At 43.1% G+C, this 16,810-nt stretch overlaps 1 protein-coding gene across 1 annotated transcript; it reads left to right on the top strand.

The window, feature by feature from the left end:
• LOC120631140 lies at positions 1 to 16,224 on the top strand. Its single transcript, XM_039900588.1, has 9 exons — positions 1 to 57; positions 568 to 613; positions 8,437 to 8,639; positions 8,698 to 8,873; positions 10,169 to 10,332; positions 10,649 to 11,311; positions 11,402 to 12,820; positions 13,116 to 13,227; positions 14,511 to 16,224. The coding sequence occupies exons 1-9, from the start codon at positions 1 to 3 to the stop codon at positions 14,620 to 14,622; spliced, it is 2,952 nt and encodes a 983-aa protein (XP_039756522.1). The 3' UTR covers positions 14,623 to 16,224.
• The last annotated feature ends 586 nt before the right edge of the window (positions 16,225 to 16,810 follow it).

Raw genomic sequence — 16,810 nt, 5'->3', positions numbered from 1 at the left:
ATGGCCGACGACAACACCATCATCGAAGGCACTGTCAAGTTCCGAGATGGGAAAAAGGTAGTTGTTGCACTGCGCCCCCGCCCGCCGCGACATCCTTGTGACATCGCCACTTAAAAATTGAAGTCTCATTCTATAACAAAGAGATTTGTATTTATGGCGGGGCTTTTTCAAGCACTATGTAATAAACAATAAAATAGAGGTAGCACTGCCCCCGTTTCTCTCGCTACCCCCGATTAGCTTTATATATTTTTAAACATTGCGCAGGTCAAATGTAATGGTAGACATATTTATTAAATTTGTCGTGTGACGTGCTATTTTTCCTAAGACCTGCATGAAACGTCATAAGCTGAGCATATCTCTGCAAAGATCGCACGAATGTCACTATTGAATTTTCTAGAACGATGTTTGCGCAGCAACTTGCAACCGAGCGTTTTCTGTTCTGCTAACTAAGATCGCGCGTACGATTAATGAAAGTCGTTTATTTTTTATTAGTTTCATACTCGATAGTATGAGACTGTGTGTGTGCGTGTGTGTGTGACGTCAGTATCACGGAGCCGTTGTCCGCAGTGGAAGTCGCGCTGGTGCGTCATGCGGAAGCTGTCGCCAGTGGCAGGTGAGACGACGCGGCTTCTGCTCCAGCGGCGACGACATAGCGCTATACCACAAACAGAACTCTTACTACCATCGTTTAAAGGAGTGTTCTTTTAATTTTGACAACTTTTGTTTTAGATGTAAAATCGTTATTTTTAGGACAGTTACGTATGTAATAGAGTGTAATTTCGAAACAGATAGTAACATATTAAATAAATGTCTCTAAATAATACTACTTAAAGCAATGATAGTACCAGAGGTTCCATTTTTGTCAATTCTTTACACTATTTAGGAATAAGCAATACTGTGTCTCACACTCTACTTTTGTTCTATAGTCTTTACATGGTGATATAAAAGAGCTTCAGAAATAGAAATAGAAGTTTCAGATAAATATTTAATCAAAATTGATAATTAAACAAAGCTACCTAAGTAGCGATAATTTTAAAGAATTTACCGAACGATATAAAGCAGTTTTCGCGAAAGATGCGCTATTCCATCCGGCTTCAGCCTGTTTTCAAGCATTCAACCAAATAAACGTATATTACTCATTACTTATTATTAGTACATAGCACGTAGCTGTGTAGCTTAGGCACCGCAGAAACGTCGACCGTTTGAGAGTTGATACACTGCGAACGGAAACGGGCGAACAATATTTTACTATACTTACCATAACTATAAAAAAAGCTTTTGACTGACTGACAGATAACCTAAAGCGCAAATATCTTGACGTAAAAATCTGAAATTTAGAGATGTCCTAGGAAAAGATAAATTTTTTCGTTAAAAAGTTTACAAATTTTACTCAGTATTGTTAAATAGGTGATGAAACTTATATGTATTAATTATACTTATACTTATTTAAAGAATATTATAATAATTAAATTAAATATTATATAATATATTATACTTATTTAAAGAATATTTATACAACGTAGCCATTACCAAACAATTTGCCATTACAAAATTGATTAGTTCCTCTACAAATTGCAATCAAATATTATTGTATCGGTAAAAACACAAGCCTCCACCTGTTTTACGGTATTATAGAGTACAGTTGTGGAAATTGGCGATTGCATCCAGTTTTCGTAGTGAAGCACCGCTGAAACTGCGGTTCTGCGAGATGGTGTCGCTTAAAAACTGTCTGCTCTAATGAGCTGCCTTAGTTCCATGAACTCGTGTGAATGTGCAGTTGACGTCCGCCGCAGAATCGGCGCGCACAAACGACGCCGCGCCGCGCCCTGGCCGCACGATGGGGAGGTGATAAAACGTGAGCACGGCTGCAACTCAGCCTGGCACGGTCATTTAAACGCTCTGCCTATCGGTATTTATTGGACCTATTCGTATTCAGTCGGTCGGGAGGGAAGCATGAGATCTTTTTAGCGTGACATAAAGACTCTTTCCATCTGCCCATGCCACATTGCTTTTTAGACCTTTTGAATATCAATTCAAAAGGTCGTAGGTCTATAACACATCGTCGAAATATTGGCGTACCTCTCGTAAAAGCATTACTGACTATTATTTCAACCAGAGAGAAAAATATGGCTCATGTTTAAAATATACATTATATTTTTTAAGAAATCCTTAGGTGTTCGTCACTAACACGGCTCTTGCAATTAGCGAACTCGAAGTACGAAGTTCGTCGGTAGCCATGGTCAGGTCACAAGTTGTCAAAAAAATGTATAATATTAGTTCTGACTAATTACTGTATCTACTGACTACGAACAAGATGGCTAGGTATAAGTTTCTATGATGAGAATATTAAATAAGTCAGACTCTAACTTATTTTTAACAGTGGCGGTACTACCATACAAGCCGAAAAGCCCTGCTTGCGTTACAATAAATCTCCTAAAATAATTTATACTTGATAGCAAATAAACACGATGCATTAACTTTGACTCAATAGTATATGCACAATGAGTATACAAACACTACGGCTGGAGGTGTGGTAGAAACCGGTCCATAGAATTACACTGAGCGATATCCGAACGCAGCGGTATCTACGGAATATCCCGAACTCAGCGAACTTCCGAGTGGCGGCGATAGAATGCCAAAATATCACGATCGCGAACGAAGACCTCTCGCTTTGTCTCACTCACTCTTGTTGGTTTGCATGAGGCTTATTTTTTACTGCTTTCACCTGAGAAATGTCAGTGTTTTTAGCAGAGACAATCTAAATTATTTAATAATTTATATGGACATAAAAAGCAACGTTACAGGTTGAAGTTCGTCAGGATGTCGAATTTAAAGAACTTCACACTTCTTCGATAGATTGTTGTGATTCATAATTTGAAGTTTATTATTGTTTGCGGAATAGTGCATTTCATTGTTTTCTTTCATTATTAATTAAAGTAAATTTTATGAACATAGACTCGGGCCGAGTTATTTATCTAATAAAATTCAAAATGATATTATTCATTCCGTAGCCGAAGTAATTCAGTCTCGCGCCAATTTTGAAATAAATTTGATATCTGTGTGTTAATTATCGATGAAAATCCCGATGTTAGCAACAGAGAACAGTTATGTGCAATTCTGTGTGTGTGTCTGAAAGTCGAACGTCGGACACACTTTAATATATTTTTTTAGGGCTTGGCCATCTTCAAAACCTTAGGAACGCAACTGAGTCAGTGGCGTTCTCTGTCCGATAGCGTCCCTAGCAACAGCGCCTAAGTTGTGAAAGGATTCAACTGTCACCGGTCACCGGTGTCAACTGTCCTAAGCCGGTGAATTTTATCAGGAGCTATATTTTACTTAAACATAAAAAAATATTATTGCAAGGTTTCAAAATGTTGAATGAATGAATGAATACACTTTTATTGTACACCACATAAACATAACAAATTATATATAATTAATATCAATAATAAATAAATATATACAATATTGTCAAACCGCAAAAGATCCGCAGATTCAGACAAAAAATGATCTTTGACAAGTTTTTTAAAAATGGTAATAGACTGTACCTCTCGGATTTCAAGAGGCAAGGCATTCCAAAGCTTAACAGCCTGAACAGTGAAAGATCGGTGGAAGAAAGATGAATTATGTGAAGGCACCCTTAAGATCAGCTTCCTTGCAGTACGGAGAACTTCACCAGGGCGATTAACGAATTCAAATTTTCCTTTTAAATAAGGTGGAGAAGAAGGAAAAAACAACACACTGTAGAGAATAGAAAGAATGTGCAAATTCCGGCGAAGTCGAATAGGTAACCACTTGAAACGAGAGCGAAATTGTGATACATGGTCATATTTACGTAACCCAAATATGAACCGAATGCTAATGTTGTGAAGTCTCTCAAGTTTATTTAACTGATCGTCAGTTAAGTTAACAAAGCTTGCGTCAGCGTAATCCAGAAAAGGAAGAAGGAGAGTCTGTGCTAACATAATCTTGGTAGGAATCGGAAGGAAAAATTGAAGGCGACGCAAAGAGCCTAGAGATGCAAAAGTTTTCCTGCTGACTTCCTTTAAGTGATTGGTCCAACTTAGAGTGGAATCAATAGTTACACCCAGATTTCTAACGCTGTCAGAGTACGGAATTATGAAGCGGAATTGAATTCTATGGGCGGCAGGGAAAACCAGTCAACTCTTGAGATTAGGTTCCGACTACTGATAATAATCACCTGAGATTTTTTTAGGATTTACAGTGAGGCCATAGGATCTACTCCATTCCAGGATAACACTTAAATCTTTATTCATCCTTGAAACGGCTGTCGGAAGATTCTCAAGAGATGTTTGACTATAAATTTGAACATCATCCGCATACATGTGATAGAGAGAAGAGAGTTTTTGAGGAATAGAATTAATGAAAACAGAAAAGAGTAATGGTGACAACACGCCTCCTTGAGGCACGCCGGCAGAGATATCACACCAAGTATGAATAAGTATCTTCAACGCGAATACGCTGCCGACGTCCCTGAAGGTAACTACGAAACCAGTCAATCACAGATGGAGATATGTTAAGAGAACGTAAAATAGCCAACAGTACATCGAAATCTACAGTGTTAAAAGCATTGCTGAAATCCAGCAAGGTCAACACAGTTAGTTGTTTATTATCCATGCCCCAACGAATGTCGTCAGGAACTTTAATCAGAGCAGTAGCCTTACTATGACTGGAAAGAAACGGTAAGATAGAGATAGGACGGAAATCGCAGAACTTAGTAGGATTAGCCTTTTTAGGGAGAGGAACAACATGCGCACTCTTCTAAGCTTTAGGAAACTTGCAAGAAGAGATGGACTCATTTAAAATGTGAGTGATAATAGGCGAAATAATATTTATGAGAGGAATAATCATATTACGGCTAACGTTGTCGCACCAACTGCATTCGAAGAGACTGACAATATGCTCTTCTTAACATCACATACAGAGAATTAACTAAAAGTGAACGGAGGATAAGCAGGAGTTGGAGTTACGGAAAGAGAATAAAGAGTATTTGCTTTATCTAAACTATTAAAAGAGTTAAGAGGAGATGAGAAATATTTATTCAAATGTTCTATATCAACACTAGAAGGAGATGAATTATGGGATGATTTACCAACTCCAACAGTTTCATGAAATTTCCAGACCCGGGATGAGTCGCCGTCTTCGACTGAAGTATGAATATGGCGTCGTTATGCATCTCTACACAATATATTGCAGCGATTCCTGATTTTAATATACTTGCTCTGGTTTTCATCAGATTGCTTTGCCTTGAGTCTGGACTTTGCAACGTTTTTCTTTAATATAAGACTTTTCAGGTTGTCAGTTAGCAGGGAGGGATTGTGTTCACAAAGTTACAATTTAGTTTAATTTTTGCAGCTTCCAAAAATGATCTTTTTGATCGCTAACTCGTCATTAGCGTGTTGATTATGGTCAATCCCTCCCAGTAGGAGAGGCCTTTAGGCCTGTGGATTGTTACAGGCTTGATGAAGTGGGAGTTGGTTACGAACCCACACGTGAAATAGACGTTTGCGTATCACACCGCTAAAAGATACTCAAAGGGATCAGTGATACAGCCGCGTAACGATTGCACTGCGTTAAATAATTTACGGAACTTTAAAAATCCACCCGCCGCCCGCGCGTGACAGTGGCGGGTAATTCGGCACAAACATACAATTTCACATTTAAATTAGCGGTAAATGGTATTAAATTTTATGCAGCGGCCATGTCGTCCAATTAATGCGTTTAAATAATGCGGGGGTTGAATTAAAATGCGATCGTTAGAGGCCGCGGCGCCATTTGCGGAGCGCGAGCAGAGTGTGGCGGCTCTGCCAACTATACAACGTGTAACCGAATTGCGAAATGCTGTTGAAGAGTGCAGGAGTATATTTCATAAGGAATCATCCTGTAGAAGTATTAAACTAAAGGAGCATATTCATTTTTCCATACAAACAAATTCAACACATTCTTATTGTTTCCTTATGACAACCCTATTGAAGATAAAAGACTGATAATGTTAGGGTTGTTTCTGATTTCTTTCAGTAAAAGCTATGGCAGTGGTTTACTCAAAAACTATTAGTGTTTGGTTTCACAGATTGGTCTCAGAGGCAGTAAATAATGTACCTCTAAAGCATGTGAAGTAATATTTCGGTTTTCATTTACACGTTGTATATCAAATACCATAAATGAGACAGAGAGAAACATAGGGGACAGGGAGAGGGAGAAAAAGAATTAAAGGGTAGCCTAATTTTGTTTCTCGCTACTATTTGTTACAAAAAGAACGATTGCTAACGAAAGACTAACGAACTAGTTCAATTAATATTTAAATGTGCGACGATCACTTTATGATAATATTGCCACTCATTGAATCCGTGATCTCTAAACGTTCATAAATATTTATAATCGCAATCACGATTGATTCGCAACAATCTCTGTACCTGTCTTCCCCAGACCGGGGTCCGGAGCTGAGCGCGTGCTCCGCGTGCCGATGACCCTGTGCTCCCGTTTTGCCCTTTACTCGGCGTCCCCGTGCCCCCTCGGCCCGGTCCCCCGGGAGGCGCGTGTCGCGAACAATGCAGGCCCTCTCGCGAGCCGCTCCACTGAACGCAGTCGACCTTGACTTATGACTCAACAACGATAGCATGCACTGAAAAGTCCTTCTGTTTGTGTATACAAGTTGCTATTGTAATAAGTAAATGTTTTTGGATTAAAATTCTAATTTGAAAACAAAAGATTACAATATTTTATAATACAGCAACTAGAATACTCAACTCTAATGGAGAATATCTTCGGTTGCACTATTTCCTTGCGTTTGTGTGCATTTTTAACAACTTCATATTGGATGCCAGTTGGCGGTGTAGGTGTAGTCAATAAACTTGCAGACATGAACAGAGACAGCTTGTTAAATGTTTGTGTTATGTGAATGACTCCACTCGCGCGGCGTTGCGCGAAGCTGTTTGAATTTGAATGCCTCCGCGTTGAGGTTACGGTATTACGATCACTCTAGCTTCTTAGTCTTAAATATGCACGCAGATTTCCCGTCGAGATTCGATCAGAAGTGACTTTTCCCTGCTTCACACTCATACATCCTCATGTTACTTTTCACTACGTATATCGACCATCTACACGGCATCCACTATGGATAGATGCAGTGGCGTTTCCCACTCGGCATTTTGTTAGATATCTCTGGTCTATCGTCTTATTGGCTAGAGTTGTATCTTTGGGTCAAAGTGAGAGAGTATATTTATAAACTTGATAGCTGTTGCCCGCGTTCTTCGTCCGCGTTTATTAAGATTTTTCACAAATCCCTCGAGAACCTTTAGTTTGCAAGGATAAAAAGTTATTAAAGGTAAAGCCTGCGTTACTTTTCGTGCATTCAACTAACTTTTAAAATCAAAGTTTATTGGTGGCTTGGTTAGGGCGTGAAGGACAAACAAACAAACAAAAAACACACTTTCGTAGTTTCGCATCAGTAAGATTTATCAGGTTGGTTAACAGATTACAAACTAGGCAAGAAACTACGACATTGAGGAGCATATTATGGTGTTGCTGGTTATGATTACTATTCTCAGACAAACAACTTAATAATGAAAATGTATTCAAACTAAAACTGAACCATTGGACTTAAATAAAGTAAAACATTTTCACTATAGCAAAGTTTAAAAACACAGAACAGTACCATGAAATAGTAATAACGCATGAAATAATACACTCGCTGCATGAAATATACCACCATAATGTGGAAGGCTCAAAACTATAATAATTCACGTGCAGTTACGATACAGGAGAGGCATAATTTCAGCTTACGAAAATAAATCATCAGCCTCGCCCAGCGGCGGGTACTGCCAGTGGGCCCGGGGCCGCACGACACGGGTTCTATTCGCCTTTATTTTCAACGCCATAAACTCTGTAGAATGTAGCCCTATCTCGGCAAAAGGTCTGATAGTCTTATATCATAAATCAATGATATGTACACAATAAAATCGACGATTCGGTTAAATACCGTGTGTTCTATGAAAAAATACCTTTGTAATTATTGCTTAAAACGTCTGAAACTCTATTTCTTTATACTATCACAAGCCCTTTTAAATCATCATGGACTAACCTACCTCGGGCTTTATTCTGTCAGGTACACTTACGACTCAATATAATATAACATCTCGAACAACTATAAAAATTTACGAACCAAAATTAATGAAGCCTGGTTAACAGAGAAACACATAAAAACATGTTTAAAGTGATCATAATTTAAAGCAGGAAAAACAGCAGAGACTAAATCAAAGTTCTTTAAAAATGTTATGGCTATAAATTCAAAAATCAATGTACAGCACCGCCAGCCGCCGCCTCCAACCTCGGCCTTAGTTGCGTTTAAAGTCATGTCGCGGTGGGAGGCGGCGGCGGGTTCCGCTGTCCGCACCCGCTCAGAGCTTCGGCGCGCAGACTGCGTGCACCTGCAGGTGTTCCGGGACGCGCGCGCGCGCTGCGGCGGCGCGGCCAGCAAGGCGTCGCTGTCGCTGCAGCGCTTCCTGGGCTGCGAGGCGGGCTTCACGCTGGACAAGCACTCGCACACGCTGGCGCTGCTGTGCCAGGACTTCACGGCCGTGCTGGCCTTCGAGACGCGCGAGCGGCTCATGCAGTGGCAGGTGGGTGCGCGGCGCCGAGCGCGGGGTCGAGGCACGTGACGCCAGCGCCGGCTTGCAGGTGAAGGTGAGCGCGCAGCTGGGCGAGGCGCGCCAGTACCTGGTGCTGCTGGGCGCGGCGGGCGCGCGGCGCGTGGCGGCGGGCCCGGCGCGCCTGCACCTGCGCGAGCGCCGCTTCGCGCTGGCCGCCGGCGTGCCGCCGCGCCTGCTGGGCGTGTGGGACCTGGCGCACCTCAGGTAGCCTTCTGTCGCGGGATGTGTATCGCATATGGCCCGCTTCCAAGCGAACTAGTCAATAAGCAATTTATTGCGCAGTGCGTGTCGAGTAGTTGCTAGAACCAGAATCATGATACGCGGGATAATATAAAAGCCCCTTCACATTATTTATAGTGGCATCGTTAATTATTACATACATGTAGTGTGTAGTCTAACGGTGCTAATTGTATGCCGAATAATATCGTCGTAAAAGAACAAGGTATTCTATACTGTCTGTGAAAGTGACTCTGTATGGGTGTATGCTAATGAAATATGGAAAACTCATTCCTCCATTTAAATCTGGTAATGAAGCTTACCTAAATAATTAGAGACCTATTTAAATTTTACCTTCTCATAGTAAAATTTAAAAAAATCATACTTAATCAACTTTTGATGTTAATATCCTTCTTCACCCAGATCAGTATGGCTTTACTTAAGTGTTAGCGTGTATTTTGTGATCTATCCAAAGCAATCGATAGCGTTGAACATAAAACCTAGTTACTTAAACTAATCCATTAAGGCATCAATAACTTTGCACTTGATTTGATTGTCTCTTACCTAAGTGATAGAACCCAAAGGGACATAAAAGACTTAAAGGCTTAATTTTGGGTTCCTTTCTATTTTTAGTGTATATGTCAGTAACAGTTGTGACATTGTACTGTTTGCAGATGATTGTACTGTTTGTGATCGAGGTTACTATTGATGAATTTCTTAATGACAAGGTTGCCTGGAAGCAAGCCGCTACGCTCACACAAGATAGAATAATGATTGTTAAATTGTAAAATAATGTTGGAAAAGAGCAACTGCTGAGTTTCTTGCCAGCTTCTTCTCGGAAGAATCTGACTTCCGAACCGGTGGTTGTCACTACAAACAGACATTCTCGACGTTTCAGAAGTGCTTATATTTGACCTACCTGAAATAAACGAATTTTGAATTTTGTAATTTTGGCTGGTTCCAAAATTACAATTCAAAATTAAATTGGTTCCAAAGTATTAAATTAGAGTACTTTCCTCTTGAAGAGTTGTGATAAGCGTTACAAATCTAAAAGTAAGTACTTTTTTATACGTTACAAACTATGAAATCTCCTTGTACACAACATTTTTACTGTACAGCTGATAATCAGGCAATGCTGATATTAATACACGTTTTCACCACACATTAGTAATCACACTTAGATAATGTTTTGATCCTATCTTTGCACTTCGGGACTTCATCGTCGTTATCATTTACCCACCCATTATCGGAGTTTGCAATCTGATCAGATTTGTGTGCTCCAGACGCTACGGCGTGGTGGAGGGGCGCTTCTGCTTCGAGGGCGGCTCGCACTGCGGCAAGGGCGAGGGCCTGCACGTGCTGGTGAGCGACCAGGCGGCCGACATCGCGCGCGACTTCGAGCTCGCCTCGCGGGGACAGCTCACGCCGAGGAGGAGACCGCTGGGTACGGCAGATGATAAGATCGTGTACCTCGTGAGGAATTGTATTCAGAAAATCTTAGACCGTAACAGCCGGTTAGTGCAGTTGGTGGCGACCCTGCTTTCTGCATGAAACAATGTGGGTTCGATTCCCACCACTGGAAAAATGTTTGTGTGATGATTATGAATGTTTTTCAGTGTCTGGGTGTTTATCTGTATATTATAAATATTCATAAAATTATTCATCAGCTATCATAACACAACACAATCTACGCTTACTTTGGGGCTAGATGGCGGCGTCGTGTGTATTGTTGTACTATATTTATATTTTCTTTGGTTAAAACGATCAAAATTCGTCTACAGGTACACAGAGCCCCAACTCCGTCAGCTCATTGAAGAAACCTCACGTGCGAAGATTAGAGTTGAATACCATCGACCGATCTCTGCCGCCGACGGATTTACGGCTCTACGAAGATCCCTGTATGGGAGAGGACGCCGGCGCCATTTCCCCATACTGGCCTTCCGCGGAACGAACAAATTTTCAGGACATGGGCTTAGGCGACACGGCGTCCGTGAACGAGACCATCGACGGAACGGACATGGCTCCGTGGAACGGAAACGGCAATGTCATGCTCGAAAGGTGCATGAGCTGTATTTCTAAACTGGGTGCGCTGTCTAGATCTTCTACGGCTGCTCTTACGCCGGGAGCGAAACATTTCAGTCCGGCGTGGACGATGGAGGCAGTGGACGAAAGCTACAACGAGATGGCGGCGAAGGAGGCCACGGGCGGCGCCGCGTCGCCCGGCGCGGCGCGCGCGGCCGCGGTGTGCCGCTGCGCGCCCGAGCGCCCGCCGCGCGCGCCGCGCCCGCCCGCTCGCAAGCCGCCCCTGCCGCCCCCCGCGCGCTCCTTCAGCCACTCGCACCTCGCCTCCATCGGGGAGAACAACCCCACCAGCATCGGTCCCTACGAAAACTACGACGTACCTAAAATACCTTCCGCAGAGGTACGTACAAAGTATAGGAACTTCCATTGACTGTGTATTAAAACATTTTCCACCCAGCATTATATTTTATTTTATTTAAATTGTTTATAGGTAGGCGGAGAATATTATGATACGCCGAAAAGATTAAAAGAATGTCTCAATAGTGAGTTATTTAAAATGACAAAGAATTCTACCTCGAATACCCTCATATTAAAAAAGCCTTGCGGATGTCTGCTAAAACTAGGCAAAAAGCCAAAGCAACCTACGATCGTAGATACAGACGAAAACTTTCAGCCGGCGAGTTGCCCTTGCCAGAGGGTGACGGACTGGGCGAACAACTGGATCAAACTGCCCTACTGCAAGAGAAACCCTAACGAAGCTGAATCGCCCGCGCGGAATAAAGAAAACGTCGTGCCGAATATTACGAGCGACAGGAGTGCGCTATACGCGACGGTCGATTTCTCGCGGAAAACAAAACGGAAAACGCAGAACGACAATTTCATATTTCTCGATAATCAAATGACGAGGAGTCTCGATTTGAATACGATCGAGGTCGACGATGGCCCCCAGGCGAACTACGAGAATCTCAACTTCGCTCTGTCCTTGGAGCATTACGAGAACGCCAAAGATCTGCTGCGAAAAGCGGGAGTCACCCAGCCGGAGCTGGACGCGCTCGGAGCCAACCTGCGCCCCGCGGGCCGCCGGCTGGCTCCGAGCGCGTCCTTCCCGGCGCCGGGCGGCCGCGCCACGTGCACCGAGTGCGGCCACCCGCAGGGCCGGAGGATGTCGCACGACGAGTACCTCCTCATGGAACCGAGCTCCCTGGAGAGCAATAAGTTCGATCAGGAGAAGGCGCTACCGTCCGGCTACACTCCGATGTCTCCGATTGGGAACTTCGGGTTTCACACCTTAAAGTACCCGGCCAAGAGCCCCGTGGGCCGGCTGCTGGAGGAGAAGTCCGCCAGCAATCCCGCGCTGTGTGGCCCCGCGCCAGCTCCCGGCGCCGCGTGCGCTGCGGAGCACGTGGAGTTGCGCACGGGACAAGTGCGCGCGGACTGTCGCAAGCGCTCCAGCTCGGCCGACTCGTCGCGGTTCCTCGACGACGTGAAGGAGTTCGACGGCAGCGCGGGCAGCCGAGGTTCCGCGTCGTCGCTGGAGACGCTGCGCGATCTGGCCGCCGGGGCCGCGGCCGCGCCGTGCGCCTGCGCCGCCGGCAAGCTGTCGGACGCGGACAGCTCGGAGGCATCCAAGGCGGCGAGCGGCGCGCAAACGGCCGGCAACCGCGACTCGTCGTCGTCCAACGACTCGGGCGTGTCGAGCTGGTCGCTGGCGGCGCGCGGCGCGCACGAGCTGCCCGCCACCACGGCGGCCGCGCGGCGCCGCTACCGCTCCGCGCGCCGCGCCGCCGCGTCCCCGCACGCCGCTCCGCGCCGCTCGCGCTCTTCGGGCGGCCCGCGCGACGCGCCGTCCGACGCGCTCAAGAGCAGCTCCGCGGAGGCCGAGGTGCCCATCCTCGCCGTCAAGCCCATCCGAGGTGCGCGTAGGGCCATGCCTTTGTATACTCCTCTCGACCTCCGTGGACTAGTTCTGAGTTAACTTGACATTTTGATCATTTAGAGCTCGAATCAATGAATAAATACACTTTTATTGCAAAACCAGTACTAGTAAGGTTTTAACAATTATAGTAAGTTTAAACCTTTGCCTGATTTAAATTTGGAATAAACAATAACCGCTGCGGAATACAACTTATTGCACGGATGCAAACTAACTCACTCCCCAATAACACTAACCTAACTCCACTCACCCTGACATCTCGTTACTCTGGGCAGGAGTCATGGATACGCACAGTACGTCGAGCGGCACGTCCGACATGTCGGACTACATCGAGACGCTCTCCATCTGCTCGTCGCACTCCTCGTCCGACACACCGATCACCATGAGGTAAGTGTAGCCAGCGGCGCTCACTGTGCGGGCGCATTGTACCGTGCCGAACCGAACCGACGGCACAAATAGGCAGCACTCAACAGAAGGAAAAATAAATAAACAGTTCACATATCTATATTGCGAATAACTGATATACACACGTTAAAGCCTAGGTGCTTTTAAAGGCTCACTGACCCGGGAAACCACCACCACTGACTAGGATGTCAGACCCTCAGTCCCCGTTATCCAAAAATTAAAGCTTAAATAATCAAAGCTGCCAAGCAAAATATTCCCAGAGGCCACAGAAACCCGGATGATGTACTGAACGCAAAACTACTTCAGTTAGCTGATTATAAGCCAATTGTTTTGTTTAGCGAAGAAAGACTTCGGTACAATGCATTTCCGACGCATCTTGAAGTCACTCTTGATAGAACATCTCTCAATTTTACAAAGAAGCTCTAACATTTGTATGTCAACAACACTCTTGACATACAAATGTTAGAGCTTCTTTGTAAAATTTAGTTGCATTTTTAGGAATTGCATAATAATTCGCAGTTAATTAATTGAATAGTTTAAAGAAATAATCATAATAATATTTGACTTAACGCGAGTGTTTATCTCACGTTATGTCTTTGGGTATTTTCAGTCCCTTCCTGAGAGACGCAGCAACCAGTCAATGAATAACCTCTGATATTCAGATTGTACATTTGATGATGGCGCGATGGCAATAGTGCCCAATCAAATAAATATCACACTTGGAATATCTTTCGATTAAAAGGGTTAATTTACATTTGTTGATGTGGCAAATACTCGCCATCTTGAATACTAATAGCGAATAGCAATTCGCTTTAATATTGAACTATTTTTGGATTTGATAATAAGTTTTATTTTCGCGACTTACGTTTAGTTTTGTAATTTTTTTAATGATGCATCATTAAATACCAATGTTGACTCAAATAGCGCTGCCACACCTTCACAGAAAACATGGTTTGCGAAAAGAAATCGAAATAAGCGGGTTAAATTTTGGCATATAAAAGATCATCACCATTAACAGCACATCACAGTCCACTGCTGGACTAGAGGCGTCACCCAGCGGGAGGGTGCGCCTACAATTACCACGATAGGCAGATGGATTGGCGCAGTAGATGACGTTCTCTGTAACGTGTGGTGATGACAACTGTATTCCGATCTGGTGTCAGCACACTGCAGATTTAATATACCATAATTTAAGTCGCTTATTTCTAGAAAATATGCGACTAAATAAATGAGTGGGCGCGTTCTCGACGCGGTTGCGTCCACAGGGTGCTCCGGCAGACCACCAGCACGCTGCGGCCGCGCTCGGGCAAGGAGTACCAGCCGCTGGCGCCGCACCTGGCCGCGCGCCCGGCGCCGCGCTACCACCAGCTGCCCTGAGCCGCGGGCCGGGCCAGCACGTCTGAAGCCGATTTCGGTGCCAAATCTCAAACGAAGCTTATCGACGAGCTGAGACATCGAATTCCAGCAGTTATCACAGAATACTTCATTAACCTTAGATGTTTGTTAAAGCCGTTCTTGTATTGCCAGTTACAGTATTGTCTGCCATTCTTGCATTTGTAACTTTATTGTTATCGTTCATATTACCTGCAGTAGCTTAACCCGAAGCATTGTTCGTCTAGATTTTGTTTTTGGAAACCCATTTACTGAGATTTATTCAACGTTTGTTATTTCTAAAATGCCGCAAATATAACCTTAGATTATATGTTTTTTCCGTCAAATATCACTTATTATTTACTTTTACTAGTCTTATTTTAAGTTGTACCTATTTGTAGTTGCCAATTTCATTTAACTAGTCATACAGTGTTATTTACTTCTAGTCTCTTCGCAATAAGTGATGTATTTGAATACCTCCTAAGATATCAGCCCACACCAGGTATCGCGAGTACCTGCATGTAGTATGTTGAACTGATTGAAGCCTGTCGACGTTTTCCTTCGGTACGATCCGTCCAAGGCCTATCTCTAAGAGTGCCAATTTCCGTGATTTCACTTCTGTCCTTTCCATGTATTAGATTATTCCATACTTATAAAATTCTTCTAAAAATGAGTACGTATTACTTGAAACCCATTTCTATCTAATTCCAAATATTTAGAATCATGTTTCACATTAAATATCTATTGATGAAAAAAATGGAGAGTTATCATTATCATTCCATTATAAATTAAAGTTGATTTTTCTTGGTATTCTACGAATTGCTAAGAGATATTGTATTCGTAGACTGTTACGACAATTTGAGCTTAAAATATACTAAAACTGAAGGTTAATTTTCGTAACGACCCATGCCGGGGCCTGTAATGGACCTTATTGTACACTAGTTTTATTACTTAGGTTAATGTGATTGCAGACTTAGTGAGTAATGTACTTAGTTTATGATTTTACGGGATGCCATTGTATTTTAATTCATGAAATCTATTGTGAGTAAAATTATTGTCAAAAAAGATTGCATATTCCTTTGTTGTCGATAAAACTATACGAATTATATAACAGGTTAATATAAAATCGAATAAATTTACAACCCCGACGGACGCGGTAGCCAAACGTTACAGTCTTAACTTCTAGTCATTTTTACTAATTACCTGTATTGTATTTAAAAGTTGCATACGATGTAAATAATATAACTATTTAGAGACGTAAATATTAAATTGTAAATGAATTTATTCTCTACGTACAACGACTTCTCGTTTCTCGTTTGTTACGACGATGTAATATTTTGATATTCGGAGTTTAAAGTCTGAAGTTAGGAGGGGAAGGGCTGGCCTGTCGGCCGCGCGACTCACTATAGCAATAAGCGGTGCAACTGAAGGTGATGTAACATATAATTATATAAATGATACTGACATTTAGCCGTAAGACGCGATGCGGCGGCAACGCCCGGCCTAGACTGGACTTGCGAGCAGGTTGTTTAGACTTACGCTAGAATGAATTTATAACTAAACTAACGTTAATGACTCGAATTTCTGAATAAAAACAAAATAAATGCTCATGTTGTGTTTTATTTAACGTCCCTCACGCCGATAGCGATAAATACAGCTAGCAGAGATCGCGCGCGCGACAAAGGCTCAGTAATGAGCGGGACGTTCCCCCGTGAGAGTTTAACGTCTTGGCTGACAAAGAAAAATCGTTGCCGGGACATGATGAGCCTCCGCGGAGAGGAAAACATGTTAATTAGCGTCGGAGGCTCGAGGCCCGGCGCCAGCGGGCCATGTCCGTGGGGTCGCCCAAGGCGCTCCGTCCGCGCCAGTGCGGCTTAGTGGCTTATTGAATCACTTTCCCGTGTCATTATGCAGTGCATTGTCTCGCTGCACCAGCTACTACAGCACTTTTTACTGATAAATGTATTTCTTTTGCATTATTTTAGATGAGGACTTAAATATTGAGACTAGATAACATCGTTGATAATTTTATCATCGATAATATAGATAGATAAAATTAAAAATATTGATAAATTATTGAAAACAGTAATGTTTTGTAGTGCCTTATCCCCTCTTGGACTGATAGAGCCGCTGATAGTCATGTATCGCCTGCTCATAGATTACCTGTGATCCTTTTTATAATCATTAACTTAGA

This window comes from Pararge aegeria, chromosome 17 (genome assembly GCF_905163445.1).
Source record: "Pararge aegeria chromosome 17, ilParAegt1.1, whole genome shotgun sequence".
Taxonomy (NCBI): Eukaryota; Metazoa; Arthropoda; class Insecta; order Lepidoptera; family Nymphalidae; genus Pararge; species Pararge aegeria.
This window is presented reverse-complemented; position numbering and strand designations above follow the sequence as displayed.

Coding starts and splice junctions, on each gene's coding strand:
- LOC120631140 (XM_039900588.1), top strand. CDS start 1: ATGGCCGACGACAACACCATCATCGAAGGCACTGTCAAGTTCCGAGAT. Junction 8,640..8,697: donor AGCGGCTCATGCAGTGGCAG/GTGGGTGCGCGG, acceptor GCCGGCTTGCAG/GTGAAGGTGAGCGCGCAGCT. Junction 11,312..11,401: donor AATACCTTCCGCAGAGGTAC/GTACAAAGTATA, acceptor GTTTATAGGTAG/GCGGAGAATATTATGATACG.